The sequence below is a fragment of the Hermetia illucens genome, chromosome 1 (genome assembly GCF_905115235.1).
Source record: "Hermetia illucens chromosome 1, iHerIll2.2.curated.20191125, whole genome shotgun sequence".
In the NCBI taxonomy this organism is placed as follows: domain Eukaryota; kingdom Metazoa; phylum Arthropoda; class Insecta; order Diptera; family Stratiomyidae; genus Hermetia; species Hermetia illucens.
Window position 1 is genome coordinate 26,853,467 of NC_051849.1, and position 26,168 is coordinate 26,879,634.

At 45.5% G+C, this 26,168-nt stretch overlaps 1 protein-coding gene and 1 pseudogene across 1 annotated transcript in view; one reads left to right on the forward strand and one right to left on the reverse strand.

Annotated features, from left to right (window-relative positions):
- The window catches only part of LOC119646926, a 115,779-nt pseudogene extending 109,578 nt beyond the window's left edge, over positions 1 to 6,201 (reverse strand).
- A 6,646-nt stretch (positions 6,202 to 12,847) lies between these two features.
- LOC119646293 (DNA-binding protein SATB2) overlaps positions 12,848 to 26,168 on the forward strand; it is a 231,681-nt gene continuing 218,360 nt past the window's right edge. The window contains 1 exon segment of the mRNA XM_038046708.1: positions 12,848 to 13,794. Coding sequence (XP_037902636.1) covers positions 13,729 to 13,794 — 66 coding nt within the window. The 5' untranslated portion in view covers positions 12,848 to 13,728.

A 26,168-nucleotide genomic window follows, 5' to 3' on the forward strand; every position in this document is an offset into this window, starting at 1 on the left:
GATTATTAGTAATTCCATGAAATTAGTGTGTCTAATGATAAACTCTTCTTTTCGTAGATAACTTTGAGTTAGTTCATCGAAATTTTTAGCACAATTTCCTTGAACTCGACAATCGGGTACTGCGTAGTCTCACTGAATTTCAAGGAGCAATAAAGTGATAACCAACGGAATTAAGGAGAGCTTATGTAAAAGTTTCTATTAGATTTACCCAAATGTAAAATTTCTAAAAAAAGAAATAAGAAATACTTTAAATTCACTCTCACTTTTATTTCATAAAGCCCAACATTTCTTTTATTAAACTGTAAGACTTTTAAATACCGAGCTTTGTAGTTCTTTCTTATATACATACTATCTTAGTATATATATATATAAATATTATCTTCCAAAAATACCTTAACCATATAACCATCCATTAAGAACTATGTCGCGGCTTTTTTTGCGGAATCTTGCAGAGCTTGATCGAGGATAAAGATTTTTACAAAAAGGGTATATACATAGGTTTCCGCCGTGGAAATCCAATGTACACAGAAAACTATCAATAAATACGGAAAGAATTTTCAGATAGAAATACATATATATATACCAGAAATTCAATTGAGGACAAATTTTACAAGAATTCATGTAGCTTCCGAGTTATTCCACCGTTTTTTGCTCTTTTTTAATTGATAACCAATGTGTTAATACTCCTGGTTCCGAATCAAACTAACCTCCAGAGGTATCTGACATAAGTACCTTGATTGCAGTCTAAGATGATAGAGACTTGCCTAATAAAACAATACATCCTCCCTGTCGCTCTCACAGTTCTGAGTGTTGACCGACTATAACAGATAATGAACGGCGCCTTGTGGTAATGGAGACGAAGATGTTGCGTTGCACTAGTAGCGTGACACGTTTTGATTAAATCCGAAATGAGGATATGCACAATCGATGTGGGGTTGCACCGAACGTGGAAACATTGCGGTCATTGGTCACGTAATTCGCGCTAAAGAGAATTCACTCGCCAAGATTGGTCTGAACATCGAAGTCGATAGTAAGCTACCAAAAGGCCAGCCGAAAAAAGGGTGGGTTGATATGTTCGATGGGGATTTGAAAGCCTGGCAATTGCATCCAGATCAAGCCCTTGATAGAAGCAAATGACGAAACCGATCACAAGGAGTCCACCCCGCGATGAGATCGAGCAGGCGACAATGGGCGTGAGGTCTTGGTCTGCACATCAATGAAGGCAAGACAAAGTATATAGTGGCAATGTCAGCAGTAAAAAGCAACCAACCAACAACATCAAACCGGACTGGTCAAACGGTAAGAATAAAAAAATAGGAAACTACAACTTTGAGACTAGATGATGAAATCCACGCTCTTACTGTACAAGACAATGAACTTGCGAGTCCTTGGAGACTCCGCACTGAATGCATTTCATTTTTTTCCCTCATGCTTCGATAATTGAGACTTCTGTAGTAGTTTTGCAGGGCGATTTGCTAGTCAACCCACAAGGCCGTATCGTACTTCAAGACTACAATTTATACTCAGAAAAAAAGTTCAGATAGATAAAAAACAGAAATACTTTTATGACTTCGAAAGTCCCGGCTTGGGGTGAAAATTATTAATAAAAACGGGGTCCGGGATGAAAATTTTGCGGGTTTCGGTTGAAAATAGTGCGGGCACCCCTATTACCCTTTCTTCCATCGAAATTTCTACTCTGGGCTCGGGGGAATCCCACTTTCCAGATACCTCTCGCCAGGCTTGTAATGGCGCTTTAAGCGCAGCTGGATTATCGGTTGACATAAATAATAAACTTAGTAAAGCTAAAAAAGGATGATTCGAATCACTTTCGAGGCTGCTTAGAAGATGCCAGTCTTGTTTCTTCAGTTGTCGGTATACCGCATTCCTCCCTGTCTTTTGGTAAAGTTCCTCCTTTGGCAGACAAGATAATCTCAAAGTCGACTTTAGCTGGTTTCATCAGTACTCTAACTGCCTATTTTGGTGCAAACGTGCCAACACAGTATTGAAGCGTATTTTTCATTGCCGTTCACCCCTAGCAATGACATTCTTGCACCGTCAGTAGAAATGTCTCCTCCCCAAGGGTCTCGATGAGCCAGTAAACCATCCTAGTTTTTTTACGCTAGGAACGCCTAGTCTTCTTTTTTCAGGCCATTAGGTGCTTTAGTTCCTCTGGGATAGAAATACACGACGGTATCATTCCGCCTCGAGACTTCACATTTCTATTAGAGTAGTTTATCCTGGGTGGGTTTTGCTTTGTTGACTTCTGAGTCAAGGCACGTGATTAGATCTATGTGCCCTGACAGGGAGATAATATGTGAGAACCAAGAACCCCGGCCCACATCTCGCCGAACTGCTAGTATTAGGTTTAGCTCCAGAAGCATTCGTACGATTATTTGTTTGGCTTAAATTTTTGGTTGTTATGTTGTTACTTTTTAAGGTTTTGTGACACACACACACACAAAACCTTATTAAAATCGGTTTACTGTCTGACTGTCCGTCACACGCATTTTTCTCGGAGACTGTGGCAGCGATTGATACCAAATTTGGTGGAAAGGTGGGAACTATAAACGCTCACGCATACAGTGAGTTACATCCGTTTACGGTGAATTTAAGGGGAGGTCCCCATATACGCAAAAGAGGGATGTACATTTTTTGTCAACAATTATAGTCAAGTGAGGTATCAAATGAAAGGTATCGATTTGTACTTTTCGAAGCTGGTCTTAATTTTGACATTTGTTGGAAAGGCGGGGAGTTCGGGGGTGGAAAGTGATCATTTATTTAACGGTGCCATTCTCGAAAACAGAAAATGCTGGAAAAAATCAAGAGGCTGCCACTATATGGTGGCTCCAAAGTACCTTCCACGCCGATATCCCTTCAAATAAAGGTAATAATAGTATATTACTATAATTTCCAGTAATTGGCTGCAGGACCCCCTTACGTTCATCGTAGCACCGCGAAATTGTGCAGCAATGTAGGCTATAACATAGACCTTGACCCTACCATGTTTGGTAGGAATCGGACTATTACTAAAAAAGTTATAATAAGTGAAACTTGTCACTTTTTTGGAAATTAAAGATTTTGAATGTCAATAACACCCGAAAGTGGATATTCTCACATAATATATGCGTAAATTGCGTGTTACGTACTAATGGGACAAATTCACACTCAAATGACTTTATAGACGAAATACACAAAACCTTTCATACCTGAATGTCCAGCCTCCGGTTTCCCGACTTGTTTGTATCTGTTGAAAGGTAAGCTCTTCAGATTTGCTAATAATATTAAACTCCGAATATGAACCATGCGGGGCTGACTATTATCAATATAGTACTTTCCATCCAATGATTCTTTTTAAATCTTTTTTAAAAATAAAGGGCAATGGAATTTTTAACTATGTTCGCCCAAAACTGTCATGCACTCATAGCTCCTCACATAGGGAAACACAAAGCCTTTTATACCTGAAGCGTCAAGCTTCCGGTTTCCCCACTTGTTGTAAGATCTTATAGGTCCTATCCGAGTCATACAGATCTACACATTTTGCTTGATCTAAAGATGAGATCTGATTTTGTGTCTTAGGGAGAAAGGTCGGGTAAAACAAATTTTTAATATCAATACCACTTAGCAATGCAATGTGTAGATCATCATCATCATCAACGGCGCAACAACCGATATTCGGTCTAGGCCTGCCTTTATAAAGAACTCCAGACATCCCGGTTTTCCGCCGAGGTCCACCAAATCGATATCCCCAAAAGCTGTCTGGCTTCCTGACCTACGCCATCGCTCCATCTCAGGCAGGGTCTGTCTCGTCTTCTTTTTCTACCATACATATTGCCCTTACAGACTTTTCCGGCTGGATCATCTCATCCATAAGGATTAATTGACCCATCCACCGTAATTTATTGAACCGGATTGGTATCGCTCATAAATTTCGTCGTTATGTAGGCCACGGAATCGTCAATCTTCATGTAGGGGGCCAACAATTCTTCGGAGGATTCTTCTTTTGAACGTGGCCAAGAGTTCGCAATTTTTCTTGCTAAGAAGTCTCGAGGAATACATGAGAACTGACACTATAAGCTGAAATGGGCTCTGTTGGCTGTCGACAACCGTGCGCGGATTTCATCGTCGTTTACCAGTGCGGTTTGATGTTGTTGATTGGTTGGTTTTTGGTGCTGACGTTGTCAGCATATGCTTTCATTGATGTGCAGGCTAATATCTCGCGCCGCCTGCTCGGTCTGGATGAAAGCAGTTTGCACGACTCGGGTTATTTTTCCCATAACGTCGATATCGTCAGCATAGGCCAGTAATTGGGTGGACTTAAAGAGGATCGTACCTCTTGCATTTTCCTCAGCATCACGGATCACTTTCTCCAGGGCCAGGTAAAAGAGGACGTGTGATAGGGCGTCGTAGACCGTTGTTGATGTCGAATGGTCTTGAGAGTGATCCTGCTGCTTTTATCTAGCCTCGCACATTGGTCAGGGTCAGCCTAGTCAGTCTTATTAATTTCGTCGGGATACCGAATTCTCTCATGATCGTGTACAATTTTACTCTGGCTATGCGACATCATCAATAGAGCCACAAAAAATCTGGTTTTATCCTACTTTCCCTTTGATTTAACCTAATTTCAGCCCTCCTTGACACTTCAACTCACTTGTCAGAAACATCCTTGAATATTGCTGTGTAGTCTGGTCCTTATTTCACATCTGTTACTGTCGCGCTCTTGAAATTGTACAACGCAAATTCACCAGGACCCTCTTTTACAAAAATAACCTTTCATGGGTTGACTATCCGTCACGACTCCGCACCCCCAATTTCCCCTCCCTGCAGCAACGACGTAACTTACTTGATATGTGTACTCCTCTCAAGCTTTGCAATTGCCTGATGGACTGCTCTTCCATCTCGGATATTAATTTTCGCATCACCTCTCATAGCACATGTAGTACGCACATTTTTGAAGTACCCTTCGCGGAGCTCGAGATTTACTTTCATTCCCCGATCCCGAGGCTATGTCGGTCCTGCAACCCCCCACAGCTCGGGTCCTTTGACTCTGTCTCTCGCTTTAGTTTTAAGCGTAAGTTAAGTCATTTACTTGCTCCTCCCGCTGAGGACAATATTGTAATAAGGAATTGGTTTCCTGTATATTGTCTTCATTAAATAAATAAATAAGTACTGCATGATTTCCATTATGAACCCAGATTTTTTCCTCCATTGCCTTGATTGCATCATCACTGTCACCTTGATGCATACCAGAACAAATCGAGTGTTTCGACATGATCTAGTTGGGTAATCAGACATTACCTGATATCTTTGGAGCTTCGAAAGCAAGACTAAATTATGGTTCTTCTGCTGGGCGATGATTCAACGGTATCTACCTATGCCCTATTTGTGTATGGTCTGCAAAAAAGGAGTTATAATTACTTTCAACAGAGTCCTTGGTCCCTTGTTTGATGAAGATCACGGTCGAAGGCGAAACAATCTGAAATTTAAGATTTTTTGGTTCTACTAACCGCTGTGGTACGAAAGCATCAGTGCGGCGTGAGTTTGTTTTTGGAGAACACCAGGAATGTCTCGTCTCCTCTCGTCTCTCTCTCATGCCACGCTGCACCAGGTTATACTGCCAGGGTGCCTCGGATTGCCGCGTCAATCGTTTTCAAAGCCCAGAAAGCTGGCCTAGTGGTTGGTGTGTGTGTATTTACCGGCCAGACCATCACCCTCCTCCAGCCTTCACGATAAAAAAATTGCCAAATCGTTGCCTAACTTACACCAAGATATCATGCATCCCTTGGACTAGAAGGAGAAAATCAGGGAACCGAGTGAAAACTATGCGAAAGAGTTGGGCCCGTAGTGAAAATCAGACGAGCTCCCCCATTATCCCTTTTTTCACCGAGGTTTCAACTCCTTGAACACTTCAGTTCTGGCGGGAATCATCCCTTTTCACTCAAATTCCATAAATTTTTTCCTACGGGTTCCCCAAAATTCAAGCATAAAACCTGTGTCCAAATGGGAATCTCACCGGCAAATTTGTCAGTCACCTCAGTCCTCCATCAAGTGAACATGAGCAAACTAGCAACTTACTTACGTTCTCATTTGAAGTTCAGTTTTGTATCTTAAAGCCTGGAAGAGATTCGAACATCAATAAATTATTTTGGCCAATGGTTTTGCTTTCAATAAGTCCTATTTTACAGGAATTGCTGAGAAATACATGATTTACTCGGAAATTTTAATTAATAATTTTAAGTAATTTAAGTTTTCAAGTCGGGCGTTAACGAAATTTTCCATTAAGGTTTGGAATATTTTATTAATTTTTTTCTGCTTTTATATACTATCTCCGAAGCTAAATTAGGGAGCTTCCAAGGAGCATGCAAAATATAATTGACCAGCAACAATCTCGTAGCTTCGAACTAGAAGATATTCGAGGATCGTTGTGTAAGTTCCGAAGTGAAAAGCGTACAGTAGAAAAGTTTCTCGGAGGATGGGAAAATATTAAGGTTCTTTATGAACAATGGCAAAGAGACCACCAAATCCTTATGGCAGCAGGTATACCGCAAGAGGTTCCGTATTTCACCGAACATTTAGCGTGCAGACACGTATTTATTTTGTTTGGACTAACTTGCTTACGTCTTGACGCCGTTCATGCGTCAAGAACCTTTGCCCATTTCTCGACACGACCGGGGCCCGTACTGCCGCGTCGACTGAGGTGGACGCCCTAGCATTTTTCCGAACCTTGTTACTCGATCCGATCATCTTGTTTCTAACGGCATTGGATGCATTTTCTTGGTCGGTCTGCCGCGGGACCTGTCACCAAACTAGGTCAGGTAGGATTAGGGGAGTAACTCCAACTATACTGTATTTATCTCTTTCCCTGATTTCAGCATTTTATTTTGGTTTTACTCAGGATAGTACAGAGCACGTTGCCTCAAACCCTCCTCCTTTACCTGGGCTTGGAACCAGCATGCTATGTTAATAACTCGAACATGAGATCCCCTTTCTGGGTTCTGCTGATTCTGTTCACATTTCTGCTCAGATTCTTTAGGTCGGGGTCAGCTTCAACCTTTTTGACTACCTCCGTATGGGACTGGCTGCCCCAGCTAGAGATAACTATGGCCTCTGGACAAATTCGCACTTTTGGTTTCCTTTTCACTTTTTTGTTGGTAATCTTCCATTCAGTGCTTTCCTCCCCTTGGGTTTTCCTACACTAGCCATGACCATGTGTTTTCCCCTTTCTAAATTTTTAGTTCCGCTTTTCGGAATTACCTGAGTTCCTTTTTTTCGCTTAGGGGACTGTTGATTCTCTAGGTTATCTGCCTGCTTTTCCCGTACTCTCTTATTTGGCCGTAATTCGATAGCAGTCCGGTTAGCGTCAATTCAGTGCCGGTGACACTGTTGTTACAGCAGGTTTCTGCCTTACCTTAGAATTTCTTTCGTTCTCCTGCAATCTGTTATTGAGGCTACGATAGCGCTTACTATATTATTTATGGTCTGGTGCATGTTTTGCTTGTCCTTCATAAATTCAGACAGCTCAACTATTTTTGCACCGAGCTGAGTGAAGAGTAATTCCTCCGGATCAGGGCTCTGTTCTCTATGAGCACTCCTTTTATGGGCTCCTTCACCTTTGGTCTACTTGTACTCTTTCTTTTACAGTCTTGGACATTGGCGGAAATCTTAGAATTGACGAGCTCCTCCTGAAGTGGTCCTTCCTCTGGTCCTGGAGCACCCCCTGCTGCCGTCCCTCTTGAGCAAACGCGGTAGGTGTAGCTACCGGTTTTGTAATTCAGCGATGAGTCATTTCAACCGTGGCTGGGGATTCCCCGGGGCGGTCAACCGCAAGTGCATATGAGTCCTTATAATTATTTTCAGCAGAGTCCTGGGTACCTTTTTTGATAAAGATCTCAGTCGAAGGCAAATTAATCTAAAATTTTTTATTTCTACCAATATTTCGGTTTCCCGCTATGGTATGAACACATTAGCGCTGTGTTGTAGCGTACCTGGGTCACAGTTGTTAAACCTTTCCATAGCCATTTATTTGGCGACTTTGTTTCTAAAGGACGCCAGGAATGACGCCTCCTCAAAGGCTTCGATACATCAGTCATCAGTTTTTACATCCAAAGGGGTTCCGATTGCAGTGTCTACTGTTTCCAGTGGTCTGAATGAATGTTTTTTTTTCTTTTGGGGTAGGGTAGATGAATGCATTTACGCACACACGTTGGACTCCCGGTTCGGTACGTCGTCGGACTACCAACTAAACACCTTCCCATCGTCAAAGAGCTAGCCTGGACAGCCGGTGCAGAGACAGTGCGGTACGCAGACGCCACCCGCAAAGCTCCACCGTCTCTGTACTTGCGCGAGACGTTTAGAAAATACGTCCTTGCTAAGAGCGTCAGTCCATATCTCTGCGCCGTAGAGCAGGACAGGCTGTATCGAACTCATCAGAAGATGTTGCCTGTTAGACGTAGAGCCCCCAATGTTCGCCATCAGCCTACTTAACACCAGCTGAAGCCTTGTTCGTTGCTGCTTTGATTTGCTCAAAAAAGCTCATCTTTGAGTCGCATGACTCTTCTGGCATGTCGAGTTTAAGTTCCAAAGGTCCGGCCCTAGGATGGATCCCTGTGCTACTCCCGACGTGATCTCCATCCTCCCCGCCGAGCAGTTGGTCTGGGCGATGTTGGAATACCAATTTGTATACTTCTGTTGGAATACCGTCGATTCCTGGCGCCTTTTTGCTTTTCATAGAGAGGACTGCCTGTTCCAACCCTTTTATACGGGGTGTGCAGGGAACAGCGCCCTGTTAATGCGGTCCATCTGTTCGGCCTTAAGTGAACAGGGTTTCCGCAGAGCCCCGACTTTTCAGGTTACCAGTTTGTAACCGAGTCCCCACGGGTCCCCATTCACCTCGTCGACCAGATACTGCCAGCAGCGAACTTTGCTCTTGTTTATTGCGCTGCGGAGTCTCCTTTTGGCTGATTTGTACTCCGTCAATCTGGTACATGCCTCTTCCGGGTCGCTTAGATGTTGTGTTACGCTGCGGAGCCTGTGACACTCCTTCCGGAGCTCTGCGATTTCCACTGTCTACCAATACATAGAAGGTTTGCCACGTCTCGATGCCTTCCTGGGCATGGAGGTCCCGCAGGCCGTCGTTATCAGGTTCATAACTGAATTTACGATAGTGTCGGCTGCAGTGCCACCGCCCCCAGGATATTAACGGTCGCTTGCCGACAAGTCTTCCAGATCTCGCCGCCCGTCCACTAGATACCCCAGTGATTTCGATGCAAAGGTTACGTCTGGAATGCCTCCCTCACAGCCCGGGCGCCGGAACGTTGGGGTGGATCCGGTGCTTAGAACTACCAGTTTTGTTCTCGCCGGCATCTCCAGAATTCGTTTCCCTTTGGAGTTTGTGTGAAACATGCCCCAAGCAAGGACCCTAGCATTGAAGTCACCCACGACCAGGATCCGCCCATCTGTATCAAAGATAGCGTCCTCCAAATCATCAAGCCTGCGTCAAAAATTCGGCATCGTCTCATTCGGCGTAAGATAAGCACTGAAAGACGTTATCCCTGAACACCGAGTCAAAACAAAGCCATCCCCTCGGCTTTAGGTAAGAACCATAAGGAGGGTGGCGTTCCGAACCCAGATAGCAGCGGTACCTCATATGTTGGCACCCTGACATATCAGGTATCGCTGCTATCTGGGACGGAATTGAGTCGTTGTGTTGGTACTGCTCACTGATGAGTATTAAATCTGCTTTGGTCTCCGCAGCGAACTGCGGTAGCAAATCGTGAGCGGTTGCACTCCAGTGCATATTGATTTGTAGGATGCGAATCATGTTGACCGCGTCCTAGCTCTTTCCAATTCTGCTCTGAAGACTGGAGCAGCCCACATTGTGCGCGATGTTTAGAAGCTTCCTCGCGTATTGCTGGACAACTTCCACCACTGCAATTTTTTGGTCCCCCCAAAAAATAGCAGAGATGATACCAATCCGGGCATTGGTTAACTCCGGAAATTCACCTTTGATGGTTTCTTCTATCTCGTTCTTTTCTGTGAGGCAGTGAAAGTTTCGGGTTTTCAGAGAACACGTGGGTTTCAGGCAGAAAATCAAAACTTTTTCTCTCAGAAGCCCCTTGACTGCTTCACAGAACGTAACTTTATTTATTGTCTTCGGGACTAGTTCGACTAGGACTCCACTACCCTTCGTTTTACGAATGGAAGACACTTCTGCTGTTACGGATATTACTGAGGATTTCCGCAAAAGTCTTGCCTTCCGTCGGCTTAAAAAGCAAAGTTGGCGGTCTAGTCGTCTTTCGTTTCCCCACCTTTTCTTTTGGTGCTCCGTCCATAGTGTCCACCTTAATTTTAGGCAGAGGTTTTTCTGATGACACGACGTGCTGTTGTCTGTTGTTCCTCTTCGCCTTCTTCTTTTGAGCCCTGGAGAGTACCTGAGAGAAGTCTCCTTCAAATGTCCCTTTCCCCTTTCGTTTTTTCCCTAGTTTGCTCTACGAATTTTCTCTTACTCTCCATGTCTGTCTTTAATATGAAATCCTGTCCAGGAGCTCCTTCAGTTCCATTAGCCCATTATTCACCCTTTTCCTCTTCAGCTTCCGCCAGAGTAGACGACAGCAGTGCCACTCGGCTTATATTCGAAACCATTGATTAGTTTCGGCAGTTCCCTCAGTGCCTCTTTCCGCAACTATAGCACTGCGGGGTAAGGTCTGGGTTCGTGTCTCCGTTGCAGGTTCCGCATCATTTTGCGAGTCCTTTCTCTGTCTGCCCGTCCCGAGGTCTTCTCGGGTATTCCAGCCCTTGCTGCGTCCTTCGCTGGGCGCTGGGGCGAGTGGCCCATTTTCGCGCTGCATATAAAAGTAGCCAACTCACTCTCCATTTCCACTATCTCCTCGTTTGGTTTGTTTATGTTCGCCATTTAAGTTGTTTACCAGCGCATCGTGTGCAAGGGAGCAGGCCGCAATAGTCAGGAACGAGTATACCCTCGGGGACAAAGCTCCTACCCCAATTCCTTGAAGCCTAACCTAGCTGACCTGGGAACGCACGGATGGTTCAGCGCTCACTCAGGGCAACGCGGTCTGCTAATACTGGTTCAATGCATACTACCCGACCAGGGTCCCGAAGTGGCTGGCTCCTGATACATGGTGTGAATGTAGTGCTCCCTCACCGGCTACTAGCCTCAAGATGTCATGCATCCCCTGGGCCATAAAGGGGCAATCCGGGCAACGAGTGAAAATTATGCGAAACAGCTGGCTCCGGGGTGAAAATCCAGCGAGCTCTCCCGCCATCCCTTTTTTTTCATTGAAGTTTCAATTCCCTCCATTTTCACTCAAGTCCAGATTATTACGTGCGTTTCATTTTTTTCTAGGATTTTCCTCATAATTGATGCAAAAAACTTGTGCCAAAGAGGAAATTTCACCACCAGATTTTCCAGTTACTTCTGAAAGAGCACGAGCAAACTGACGAACCATTTTCGGCCTCAATTGAAGTTCCATTTTGTATCTTAGGCACCAAAAAAAGGCGAACATCAATCAATGGAGTCGCTGCTTTGAAATCTTCCACAAGAAGCTTCACTTTACAAAATTTGCTAAGAAATACATGATTTTCTCCGAAATTTTAAATCCGCCAAAAAGAGAGAAAAACTATCCAAAGACTCAGCACTTAACCCTCAATTGAGAGCCTTCCCAAGCAGCTTACCCAGAAAATCGAGTCAACGCTCATCAAGTAACCTCCGAAGCCCCTGGACCAATTCGAATAGAAAATCACCCAGAGCAAATCCAACTCGGGCCCGCGGGACTCCACCACCCCAAAACCACCCTCGGGACCGTGTGCTGCCAACAAAATGACGGCATCCAACAACCAAGCACTAGCCCCGGGCGCCTGCAGCCGCTGCTTGTCTCGCTGTACATAAGCGCGCGGCTGAGCCGAGCGTCTTGGCAAAAACATAAACAAATACAGAAACGAATCAAAACCGGATCAAATGCACGAAAGCCCAGGCTTTAATCGTCCGAGACGGGAAGGCGAAATTGTGCAACAAAAGCTCCCCGCGATGGAGCCGTCGAGCGTCCGGCGCGGTCCAATCACGTCGCGGCGGAGGCGGAGTTTCCGTCCCGGCGATAATCGCCCGCTCGCAAAGCATCTTGTCGAGAGCCGGCGATAATTCTCGACCCGACGCCAGACCGATTGGAAAATGTACTGGAAAGTGGCGGATTCGGTCGTGCCAGCGGCAACGCTGGGCGACGCACTTCTAAGCCGGGGGAAATCTCGTTTGTGGGCGGATAAGTATATAAGGCGCGAGCTTTAGCGGAAAACGTGGTTCATCCCTCGGCTGATTCGCCAGCTGCCGGGGGGATGAGATGGGGCTAAGCGCCACGTCGAGTGCGAGCGTGTCGACTGGCGGCTGATGCGCGCGCACTAATCTACCAATAAATACCGCAGGGTGGGCGGGGGTGCGTGGGGGGTTGTCTTGTCCTGGCCGAACAAGCTAATCGGCCGGCCCATCCCCCAGTTGTCCTTGTCGCCCAGATCCGGGAAACTCCGAAAGTAACACGACGCTGAGCCGAATTAGCGCAAACCCGACTTAATTCGCACACACCACCCCCGCCGCCCAGCTCTGATCCACTCGTACCCAACCATCGGCCGGCAACGTGCTCCATCAGTCTCGAGTACATAACACACACACTCTCGCGCTTCCATCGGCCGCCGGCGGTGTGTGCGTGCCGAGCTGGACGGCGATTTGCTCGCCGCGCGAGTATACAGCTGCACACGTACGGGTGGTGGCGAGTGTGTGCGTCATTTACCGGAAAATCGGGAATTGCGCCCGGAATAGGGTTGCGCCGGCGACGGGCGGATTTGATATGGACATGTCAGTTGCGCGACAGCAATCGGCGTGATTAGACTTTGTTACGTGTGTGTCCGTATCGCGCGCTTCCATTGTGCACTTGCAGCCGCTCCCAATTACATAAACGCAGGAATTTGTTGTTATTAAGGAAAAATGTTGGCGCCACTGGAGTTCATCTGGCCGCTGAGCCGCTTCTGATCTGGTCGGCGCACTGCAGCCACCTCAATTCCAATTGGATTTCGGACAGGGACGGTTCGAGGTGCTCCTTTGTTTCTGGATCGCGCGTTTGAATTTGAATTTGCGCGGCAGGCTCTCGTCTGGATTTCGCCAATTGCGACAGGTGGCGGCGTACAGGTGCATTCGGTGCAGTCATGGACCAGTGACGATGTTCCGTGTGGCGATAGTAACACGAACCCCCAGTGACCCGTGAGAAAATTAGGCGCCAAGTGCTGACTTCCACATGTGGTGACCGGGAACCGTTACACATTCCAGTGAGTGTGATCAATTAATTATTCAAATGCCGCGAATTTACATTGGGCGATTTGGCGAAAGTGTGAAGCGTTACAACGGACCAGGGAACATCCTTTCCACGCAGTTTTGAATTTGTTCCGATTTTGGTTATTTACGTGAATAGTCCGGCGAGGGTTGTTGCTTGTTTTCATTTGTTTTGGTTTTTAGTCCTGTTGGAAGTGTACTCTACCCTTGGCAACAAGGAAGTGCTCAGTGGACAGTTGCGGGAGACGACGTGACATTCCCCGGATCCGAAACGTTTCAGTTTTATCTGATCAGCCGCAAATGGGGTTGCGTAGGCGAATTTATTGAAAAGGATAATTCTGACTCAAGTGGAAGTTGTGATTTTGTGGTGCAAGTGACTGCCAAGAGGACGAAGTTCGGGAATGGATTTCCAGAGCGCCATGGAAACTTTCGCTGAAGCGTGGGTGGCGGCTAATGCTGGACAACAGGTAAGACCTCGTATTAGTGACTCGTGTTTGTTAGCAATCAATCATGCCAGCTTGTCTTGCTTCCGGAATTATGGGGCTTGACTGAATACGAAAAGGAAGAAATGCTTTTCTTGGAATTGATGAATTCCTGGGGGAGAGTGATCATACTTTTGAATCAATTTTCGACTATCTTCGTAAGTAAAGGGTGCGATTTAATAAAAAAGGGCAAATACTGAAGAATAAAAGACCAAGGTACTGAACGGGACAAAGGCTGAAGAAAAGCAAAAGAGTGAACAATTGACTTGCGAAACATGGTATGCATACAGAAACGAGTCCTTGTTTTATATGTTTTAACCCTTCCCGACAAAAGACGGTCTATTTCTGAGGTCGCCCAGGTTTTCGCACAATAAGGACTAAAATGCTAAAAATTGGGCCAAAATTAACTCAAGTCCCATCTATTCAATCCAGGCCGTTAGAAGAATATAACAACATCGCAAAAAGGGTGTGATAAATAAGGGAGGGTGGCTTAGCTTACACCTTAGTTTTCTTGCATCCTTTGGAAATCAAATGAGGTTATAGAACACTCAGACCGACTACTAGGAAATACTTTTTTGACAAACCTTGTTCCGGTTTTGGCAAACCGGCCTACGTTTTGATAGAACGTTAGAGTAGTCTTCCTACCAATACCTGCAAAAATGATTCGTCCAAAACAAGGAACCTCAGACAAATTATAACTTAACATCGATCTCGCTGAAGTGTCCGGAGAGACTCCTTCAGGGTCATACACGCTAGAAGACCCTTAGGTTGTGCCTGCTAAGGAGAAACAACATTTATACCAACGTGGAAAGTCCTGCATTTCTCGGCTTCGTCTCTATGCCTTTCCAAAAAATTTTTGAAGGCAGAGAGCACGACTTCGATACCACTTTTGTCAAGTCGATCTGTGCTGTGCTAACGCAGATATGCTGTGTGTTGAACTAGTTGTTGATCGCTGTTTGACGATAAAAGGAAGGAAAGGTCGTCCTAAGGGGGTGTTCTATTGCCACTTCTATGGAGTATGCTGATCGACTCATTGCTATGTGTACTGGAAAATCTGATAATATATGAATAAACTTATGCGGAGCACGCAGCTGTGCTAGCTGTTGATCTAGACCTCAGGACGCTGTACAGAAATAGACAAAGCGCCGGTGACTTGATTGGCACTTAGTGCCTCAACAACGAGCTTTTAGTAAACCCAAATAGAACCTCAATGATATTATTTACAATTTCCGAGTGGAATAACTTTTTAACGCCCTGAAGAAGTAAAATAACCCATGTCTTCTACTAACTACTCGCTTAGCAACGGTAGATCTATACAACGAATGTAATCGGCATAAGGCATTGCAAAGACATTGGAAGAATTGAATGCAACTCTTTCAATGCCTTCGGATTTTTGGTCCCCCATACATCTGTTGAAAGGAAAATATATACACATTGAGCGTAGAAAAAATAAGCCTGAAGAGTGCTTGACAGGATGTTTTGAGGTTATCTACAAGGATGGCTAGAAAGCAGGTTTCAGAATAGGGGTCTCCTAAACATTCCATCACCTCTAACGGCGTTCAACCCGACCCAGACAAGGTGCAAGCGATCGCTAGCTTCCCGTTACCAAAAACGGTCAAAGACCTTAGAAAGTTCTTAGGCATGGTAAACTTCTACTGTCGCTACCTGCCCAAAACCGCTCGCCACCAAGCATTACTTAACGCCTTCCTGTATGGTCTTAAACCAGAAACTGTCCAAGCGTTTGAAACCAGCAAACAATAACTGGTAGACTCTGTTCTTTTGGCACTTCCTCAACAAAATGCACCTCTAGCCCTGTTCGTTGATGCCACAGTAATAGGCGCTGCTTATCTCAAAGGGTGAACCAAAGCTGGCAAAACTGGCTTTCTTCTCAAGCCCTAGTCAACGGAATTGCAGCGCCTATGATCGTGAATTACTAGCCACGAATCTGAGTATTAAGCACCTCCGATATTCCTTTGAAGGCAGCCCGTCCACCTTGTTCATCGAGCACAAGCCTCCGACCTTTGCCTTACGGTAAAAGCCCGACAAAACGTCCCGTTGCCAAATTCGGCACTTAGCTTACATGAGCCAGTTCACATCGCACAATCAACATATGTAAAGACACCTTAGTCGTTGACGCCTTGTCCCGGATCTCCGAGATCAACTTCCCAACCGCAGTCGATTTTTCGGCAATTCCTGTAACCCAGAATTATGACGTAGTTCTTCAGAGCCTGCAACTGGATTCCAAATACAAGTTCAAGGAGCTGCCTATCTTTGGCTCACATTCCTCTCTCTACTACAAGATCTCTGGAAAGTGGCCTAAGTCATATATTCCGGCCGTTTTTCGTAAGGAACTGTTTCGCTCGGTGCACGATCTTGTGCATCTTGGCACTCGGACAACGAATCGGTTAGTCTCCAGCAAGTATATTTGGCCGTCTATGAAGAAGGGCCGGAACTCTTGGGCCAGGCAGTGATTCGCATGCCAAAAATGCAAAGCCACTAGACATTCTATTAAAGAAGTAGGTAGCTCGATAAGGCACTTCCACACTATACACCTTGACATTATAGGCCCTTTGCGAGACTCGCACAGCTACAAGTATTGCCTCACGATCATTGATTGGTTTACGCGGGTGCACTGAGGCAATACCTCTGAAGAACATAACAGCACAGTCATGAGCTGAGGTCCTGTGTCGAAAGTGGATTCCCCGCTTTTGTGTTCTCGCCACCATTATCACAGACCAGGGAATGCAATTTGAATCTACTCTCTCCTCGGAGCTCGGAAAGACCTTGGCATTCAAACGTGAGCATGCATATTATCCGTAATCCAATGGGATGCTAGAACGTTGGCATCGGACGCTGAAAACAAAACCAAGACCTGCTCGCAAAACAAACTTAGTCTCCGTACAGCCGCATGTGAAGAAATTGCCGCTAGTCCTGCTGAGCTGGTGCATGGGAAGAACCTTCAATTCCCTGCCTACCTGGTCCTCGATAAATGAGACGGACTTGGAGAGACAGGATTGCTGCGCATACAATGAAAGACCGTGTCCAAATTAAAGCTACTTCCGCATCTCGTCACCGGCGGTCCACACACCTGGAAAACTTGAAATTTGTACTTACGCTCTGGTGGGGACTGATGCTTTCCGGAAGCCGCTACGAGGGCCCCTATAAGGTACACGAGCGTGGGGAGCACTCTTACAGTTTGGACGTCGATGGCAAGCCCAAGAGATCTTCTTGAACTGGCTAAAGCCTTTCTTCTAGGAAGCAGACGGAATTAGATGGAAGCGAGAGGACCGCGTTCCTTTTGACGTCCGCCAGTCGACCGCATTCGAGTGGCCTTACCGCAGATTCTCTCATTGAAAGCGATACCAGGTGCACTGACAACCTGTCACGAGGCCGGTTAGAAAGTAGTCCGTGCTCGGTGTGCGGTCGCCAACCATTAAATCTGTCAACAAGTGTCTCAACTTGGGTGTCTTACTTACCAACAGCCACCTGATGAGCTGGTCCTTTAACCGGGCGTAGGAGCACCCGCTCAGTACGTCGACGACGAGTGCGACGGATTTCCCGTCCAGGCCGACTAATGCGTTGTTGAGTTTAGTGACGTCCGTCGTGACGCCCGCGAGCGCGAATTGCCTCTCTATTTGGAGGAACCACGCCTTCGAATTCTGCCGCCAAAACGATGGCACCCTAACAGAAACGGCGGTTGGGGAATACAAATGTGGAGTATATATTGTATAGTAAAAAGTATGGTTGTTGGAGCAATCGGTGAAATGAAGTTGATGGGCCGTCTTTTCTTGCTCCTTTTCTTCTTGACCGACGATAGGTTAAACGTCAACGACGGGTTGCTTCTTGAGATCCTTCGTGACTTTTCCGAGCTTGGTCTAAAAAATTGCCCCGTTGTCTTGAATGTGACGACGTGAATAACCTTTTGTGGGAAGTCCTGAATGTCCGAAAGCAGTCCTTGCGAACTGCTTGTCGCTCGCGTGTATGCTCTTGAAAGGACTTTTCTGATTATTAATGGTCAATTTCTCGGATTTGCGGTTCTGATTTCCTTTCTCATGGGGTTATGTGCATTTATTCTAGTCGAAGCACCAAACTGATCGAAACTCGACGCCAAATCCGCTTTAAGGCAGATGCATGTTGAAAAACGGCAAATCTTAGTGCTTCTCAGATCAGCTTTACTTGTCATTCCTTAAGAGATCGTAACAATTTTTCTTCCTAAAAATCGTACATCCTATCCTATCATCGTTTCAGACTCCTTCCTTTTGACAAAGTTTGAATTACGTGGGGGGTGACCAATTTTCTTGATAAAACTTAATTAACTTTTTATAATTTTAAGTCATTCCTTTCCATTTCCCTTCAGTCGTCTGGATTGGTCAGAGCGCTAGACTGCCGCAGCGGAAGGTTCAAACCTTACTAGCGGCAGAAGGATATGCATCAAGATTGGACATAGGATACCAGTGGACTCATTTGTGAGTGAGTGTCTGAGTCAAAGCAGCCTAATAATTACTGGCGACCGCAATACTGAATGCATTGGCTCCTAGAATACCATTGTGGCCTTCGATGAAGCACTCTCACACGCAACAAGGCTCAGATCCAATTGAATTGTCATGCTAAAGATTACTAACCCCTCTATCGACCATGTTGAAAATGCGCAACCCCGATAAGTCTTGGCGTTTGATCAATTGTCTTTATCTTTTAAAAAAACCTGGGGATTGAGCGCGATTGATTTTGCTGAGATCATGGCGTTTGGTTTACTGATAAAAAGACCAGTCTTCCGCTTTAAAAAAACCCAGATTTGAGGCATTTTCGTGCCTGTTGTTATCCCGTTCTCATAAGTCAACCGACGTACATCAGTTGGGCTGTTAGCTCCACTCGTTTTTATAACTTTACATACTACGTCTAGAAACAATCTTCCTATATCTACAGGCGAAGATGGAATAGCACCCGCAATCGTCCCCTCCGATCCAACAATGCATATTATATTATAGAAGGCAGAATGCCATAATTCTTTACGCATTTGCGTGCGCCGGGTTCAAACCTCTCGTGATCGTGTTTTGTTCTAGGAGGATCAGATTCTCCTTGATTTATCGCAGGTGGTGGGCTTTTGCCATTTGAACTCAGCGGCTGTCAAGTAGTGGTAAGTTCCACCCTTGACAATCGCCAGTGGAACACACATTCCTGCAAGCGGGAACCCAGAAGAAGGTTACTTACAACGTCTCACCCAGACTATTCATGAGAAGGGGAGCGGACCTTTTTTAAGGATTTGCATTAGATGAAAGCTTCATAAATGTGTCTTTGCCTGTCGGACTATCACTCAAGAACCTCTGAACCTATTGTCACGAAATTTGGTGATAGTATAAAGTTTACGAAGTCCTTTGTATGCAATGAGTATGCCGATTTTATATTCAATATAACTGGGGGGCTTTTGCATATATGGGCAAAAGGGAAGTGGAAAAGTTTTTGTTTTTGTGTGGCAATGGCGGACATAAAAGTGAACGTTATGTCAAAACGGTGAAACAGAATTCCTCACGGTACCTCCCCTATATGCCATTTTGCATGACCTAAAGGATGTTGATTGTTAGGCTGTTTTACCTATGTTTCCTGGCAGAATACCGTTTTCTCGACGACCTTTCAAATCACCAACGCAAAGCTAAGAAATTCTTCCTTCTAGGTTCTCCAGCAGTTGGCATAGGGTCACGAAAGTCTTTTCTACCCCGACTATTCATTTTCTTGGATCTTTTTAAGTCCTAGTAATTCTAATCAAATTTTAAAAGAGTCTGGACGTGTGTGACAGAAGAACCTGGTTGATCGACTCTTATCCGTAATCATATAAACCGTTTTTCTCGGTACGCACTTTTTTAAGCTGCAATGATATATAATGCGTGCTCCCGTTTGAAATATTCCCATCTTGTTTCTCCTTCATTGTCTTCCTTTCTGCCGTCGCTGATATTCGTTTAAAACGCCCCCCCCCCCCCGCCCCCCTTTGGGCGAAATAAGTAGTCCCATACCTCTGGCTCGTTTTGAACCCTATCTGTCTAAATATAGATCAGTTGCAGATTCCTCCGTTTCATTTTTTCTCTAAAGTGGTAAACTACTTTTCGACTCTTTCCCAAAAGGTTACCTCGATATTACCAAATATATTGGTTTTCAGTAAAAGGATTTTTTATCAGTTTTTGAGAAGGTGACTTGCCCATTTTGACAATTGAGCACATTTTGGTACATTTTTTTCAAATATTATCATAATTAGCGTCACAACGACCAGTGTCAGGACTACGTTTGCGTTAGTCGAGGTGCACCAATTCGATATATCCTAATAGTAGCTTAGCGTCCTGGCTTACGCCTTCGCGTCTTCTGAGTTAGGGTTTATCACGTTTCTGTGACTATGTCAGTGACTTGCACGTTATCATTGTCTGTAGTAACTCTGATATGTATATGGTGGTTCAGCCCAACCGTTTAGAGCATCAGATGTGATCGAATTTCGCTTGTCCGATAATTGTTGCTGAAGCCCACTTGACTAATTTAGAGAATTTTTTCAGTTCGATGGAGCAGAGTTTTAGAAATGCTCTTCTCCTACCTCAGGACGATGGTTCAAATGACGTTTAATCATCGGTTCCCATGGGTCAGCTACTGATGTACGTTAATTTGCCATGTTCCTTCGTGCCTTTCCAACATTACTTCAAGGATTTCAAGCATTTCATTGTCCCCGATTTCTATCATATAGGGATAATACCCTAATCGGGAACGTCGACATGGCCATCGCAACAGCCGCAGAAAAGACAAACGGGTTCCAAACCAAATGTATCCGTAATGATTGGTTCCACAAGGATTGACAGGATGCAATCAACAAAAAGGACGAAGTTTACCAGAAATACATAGAACGACCCACAAGGAGAGAAGAAGAAACTTATAGCGAGCTTAGGCGAATAGCAAATCAGACAACGAAACAGTCAAAATACAACGATGACATAATTACAAATTTGGATAAATGAAAAATTATTTGACGACCAGTGCACCAGGGAATTCGTCCTAAACACCAAAAAGGAGACAAACTTACCTGTGTCAATTACAGAGGCATTTCATTGTGTATGTTCTACAAGATCCTGACGAAAATCATTCAAAGTAGGTTTGAGCCATATTATACGGGCAAATTAATTAGGGAATACCAATGTGTCTTCCGAAAAGGGCGGTCCATGAAATGGACCAGATTTTCACGGACAAACAACTACTGGAAAAGTGCTGTGAGTTCAATATCGATGTACATCAGCTCTTCGTCGACTTCTTCAACCGTATGATAGCATGAAACGGGAAGCACTATATCGTATCAGCCCGAAAAACTAGTACGAATGATCGAACTCACGATGGCTAAAACTGAATCTCATGTAAAGGTGCTCAGCGAGCTAACGCAATGCTTCGAAACGAACTGGTTTTTTCCAGCACAATGGTGAAACCATGTGCAGTCAGTTTACCCGTCGCATTAATATGCGAAATCTGTTTTGCGACTAGCGCGTCCGGCAAGAAATGCTGCAACGTCGTCTGCATAACCGAGCCGGTGCGTTGCATAGGTCCCGCCCGAGGATCGATCCCTGCGGTACTCCCGACGTGATCTGCATCCTCCTCTGGCCCTCTAACGTCTCATAGATCAGTCTCTCTGATAAACCTTCAATAACCGCAAGAGGAATTTCGGCATGTGGAACGAGTTTTCTACTGTGGCTAGCATATCTGTTCATCTTACGGAATTGAAAGCATTTCTGACATCAAGCGTTATCCGTCGAAATCGGCGGCTGTGTTCCCCGGCTCCATGAACCGCATCCACGACTACCACAGTAACGTCCACCGTGGAGCTCCCTGCTCTGAATCCGAACTGCTTCGGCAGCATGGTTCGGATGAGTCATCGGCAGCACGGATTGCTTCAGCGAGCCTACTCTGATGAACTTCTTGAAAACTTTCCAGACAGTATCAAGCATACAAAGTGGTCGGTATGTAGACGGCAGCTCTGGGTCCTCTTTTCCGTTGCTGATTAGGGCGAGACCCGCCAACTTTCAGGGACATGAAGGTCTCGGGGGTTTAACGTGAGTATCTGCCTTGCAGGCATAATTCCACGGCCCTCTTCGGACACGGATTGATTTAGAGACCACAATCAGAGCCCCGCCTCGCTGGCACAGCGGTTCTGATTTATACTGAACGCAGGCTCAGTATTCATACCAGTGGATGCAAGGCCTATCTAACTCCTCTGCGGCAACTAAGGGGTAACCGCAAATAATCGAGCCGAGAGCACATCCTCCAGAGATCCTCCTGAAGCATATGCCCTCAGAGGGTCATCCCGGTTTCCATTGTACCAAATGACCTCCGGTGAGGCTTCTTGGCAAGAGCCACTTCAGATGAGTCCCTTGCTGACTCGGGTCTGATCGCTCTCCTCGAGTATGTGGGGATGGCATCCTCCAACAGGTTGACTGGAATTAACTCGAAGCGGAGAACCGCAAGGAAACCTTTCCACCAGTCAACTACCGCTCTGCGTACAATATAACACGAAAGACGTCACAAGACAACACTGACAAAAAACACGCAAGGCTGGTGCTATTCACCACGGCCACTATGGCCATTCGCTCATTATACTGCAACCAAAGCAGCGTCTCCTTCGTCGGAAGGCAGAACGCGCGAATTAATTAGCGCATTGAAGTGTATCACTGCTAGCAAGGCACTGGCTTAAATCATAGATACCGTTCAAAGTACGCTGGAAAGACACAGAGGACATGGAACCAGTCCTCTGAGTCTGCCCCACAGAGAACACAATCCTGACCGGAGACAAGGTTCCGCGAGAACAGAAAGTCATTCAAGCTACCATGACCCATCAGGAGGAAGCCCATCTCAAGCCCTAAGACACATTTCTGACGTATGACCTCGACCTTTCCCACATTCGTTCCATCTGAGGTACCACTTAGATGTTACACTCTTTTGTCCGCAAGTGGTTCTAGATCCTCCACCTAATTCACACTTACTAAATCTGTTAGCAGCAAAGGTACGTTCCTCCCCTGATCCTATAGGCCGTGGCACACCGGACTATCCCCAGATCAAGAGGAGGGTTATTCAGGAAGGAAGAACACCATCTGACTGGCAAGAAAGTACCACTGTTCCAATATGGAAAAAGAAAGGTAGCCCAGCGGAATGTTCAAATTACCGTCCGACCCGATTTCTTTCCCATACCATGAAGATTTTTGAACGCATTCTTGACAACCGTATTCGCGAAATCGTTGAAATAACCGTGAATCAAGCCGGATTTGTCAAGAACTGCGGAACTACTGACGCAATACACGCTGCGCGGTTACTCATGGAGAAACACCATGAGAAGCATCGCCCTCTTTACATTGCCTTTCTGGATCTAGAGAAAGCGTTTGACCGTGTACCACACGAACTCATCGGGTATGCTTTACGACAACACTTCGTGCCAGAAGAACTCGTGCGCTGGGTTCAATTGCTCTACCACGATCCGGAAAGTACAGTTCGAAGTATGGCGGGTGTATCAAAACCGCTTCGTGTCTCTGTTGGTGTTCATCAAGGAAGTGCCCTCTCACCACTCCTCTTTGTCCTTGTTATGGACACCGTCACACGGGATATCCAACGTCCAGCGCCCTACACACTGCTTTATGCAGATGATATTTTCCTAGCATCTGATAGCAAAAATGATCTCGAGCAACTTGTTCAAAAATGGAATGATTGCCTCATGCAACACGGTCTCAGATTGAATTTAAACAAAACTGAATTTTTGACGACCGATCCCCATGAAACAGGCACAATCACTGTCAGCGGCAGTGATATGCCCAGAACTGAGCGATTTAAATACCTCGGGTCAACGCTATCGGCCAATGGAGAACTTCGTTATGAAATTGCTTCACGCATTAACGCAACCTGGAACCACAACTGGTGTCCTTTGTGATCGACGTATCAACGAACGTCTCAAATCTAAAATTTACCGCAATGTCGTCCGTCCAGTCGCTCTCTATGGTTCTGAGTGTTGGCTGACCATAAAAGACAATGAATGGCGTTTTGCGGTAATGGAGACGAAGATGTTACGTTGGACTTGTGGCGTTACACGTTTAGACCATATCCGAAATGAGGATATTCGCGATCGTTATGGGGTTGCACCGATCGTGGAAAAGTTGCGAGAGAGGCGTCTTCGATGGTATGGTCACGCAATTCGTGCAAACGAGAATTCACTTGCCAAGATTGGTCTGAACATCGAAGTCGATGGTAAACGACCAAAAGGCAGACCTAAGCAACGGTGGCTTGATACGCTGGATGGGGATTTGAAAGCCTCGAGATTGCACCCGGATCAGGCATTCGATAGAGCCAAATGGCGAAGCCGATCACGACGAGCCAACCCCGCTTGTGAACGGGACAAAGGCTGAAGAAGAAGAAGAGGAGGAACACCCAACAAGACCTGCATGACGTCGCTCGAGACCGTACGACATAGAGGAAACCACGATAACAACGTCATTCGCTGACAAGCGTAGAGCAGTTTCCTGCCCGGTGCCATCATCGCAAAGTCATACAACATACGGGACCCGTACATAGAACACACAAGGAAGAGTCCCACATATATGGATCTAGCAGCTCTCCTGCTTAGACCCCACTTACACTTCATCACACGCCTCAACATACACACCTATTTCGTCAACTGTGGCTGAGCTCGCGCAGGTGCGGGCTCAATTACCTACGTCCCGCGATCGTAACTCTCAAGTATGTCACTTTCTGCCGGTATTTCAAAGAAACTCCATTTAATTTAACCAAGGGCGGACTACGTAGGTAACCTTTCAGCATCATCGCCACGGTTTTATCCATTGAGACCGCGACACCCACCTTCCAGCGACAACGAGAGTCCTGGGGGTTTTACGTGGGTACCTGTCTCGTGGACTTAATTCCACGGTTTTCTTAAGACACGGATTGATTTTGTGACCACAATCAGAGCCCTGCCGAAGCAAGCTACGACGGTACCAGTCTATACAGCGCTAGAAGTCGACATCAGAGTTAGAAAACAAAATTCATTAGCCAGTCAAGAAGACAGGCGGCAATACGACAAAACCTGATAATGGATGACTTTCATTTTGAAAACGTGGACAACTTTGTGTACCTAGGAGTAAACATAGCGAAGGATAGTATTAAAAAGGACGAAGTTCAGCAACGAATAATGATGGCCAAGACCATAATACGACCTGAAGTATGGACGTTAACACAGTCGCTAGAGAAGTCCATCAACACATTCGAAACTAAAGTTCTACGTCGAATACTTGGTCCCTTAAAAGATGGAGCTAATTGGCGAATTAGATACAATCATGAGTTCTATCAGCTATATGGCGACCCAGCAGCATCGGTGTTGGTAAAGCTACGAAAATTGCAGTGGGCCGGTCATGTAGAACGGTTGGCTGATAGGCGAATACCTAACAGGGTATTTAAGGGCACACCCGAAGGATGCCGCCCAGTGGGAAAGCCACAATGGACGAGGCAAGTAATAAGTTGCTGAAATTGTTCAACTGGAGAACGCGATGGAACGATTGAGATGACTGGAGTATGTCTATCTTGGAGACCAAGGGCCCGTTTGGCTTGTCGCAGCGTTGAAGAAGAAAACATGGCCATCACGTCACCGTGCACCAGCTTCTCCTAGAGGCGAAAGGAAAGAATTATTAACGCATAATTCCACGAAGTCCGCTTTACGGAGGGGTATCTCTTACGGGGATGTTTGTAAAAAGGCTTTCATATTCGGGGTTTCCAAAGATGCATCGGTTCAAATTTGATGTCCTTTAAGTCGTCTGCAAGTTGATGGAATTTTTATATAGCGCCTGGTTTGAAATTTCTTTGCCTTGCCTTCGACAGACGTTACGATCTGTTTTCCAGGCATCCTTGTTTCAACGGTCTTAGAGGTCATTCTAGGGGTGTGTCGATCCATACAAACCAGGTTGCCATTTTGAATCCCGGTGTGGTCTGCGGAACTGTAACATAGGATCAGTACTGCGGTAGTTCGTTGCGGTGTAACCTTTGCTTAGATGGTGATAGGCCGGTAATGATGGGGTTGATATGTAGTTGCTTGTCACTTTTATCGAACAGTCGGAGCTTCATTGACCCTTTGACAGAGTGTCATATGGTCATAGGGTCCAGTTTCAATTAGATCGTGCCTAGTGTTGTGTTAATATGTTGATTGAAACTTTTTAGTAGAATCAGATAAAAATCTTTCAATAATATTCCTTTAAAAGGCGGGTCGTGACTGAACTAAGTCGAATTAAAAAGTCCAAATAAAGCGCAGCGACAAAGCGAGAGTCACTGCGCCGACTGCAGACAACCTTTGTACAATGGACTGAACTTTACTTCCATAC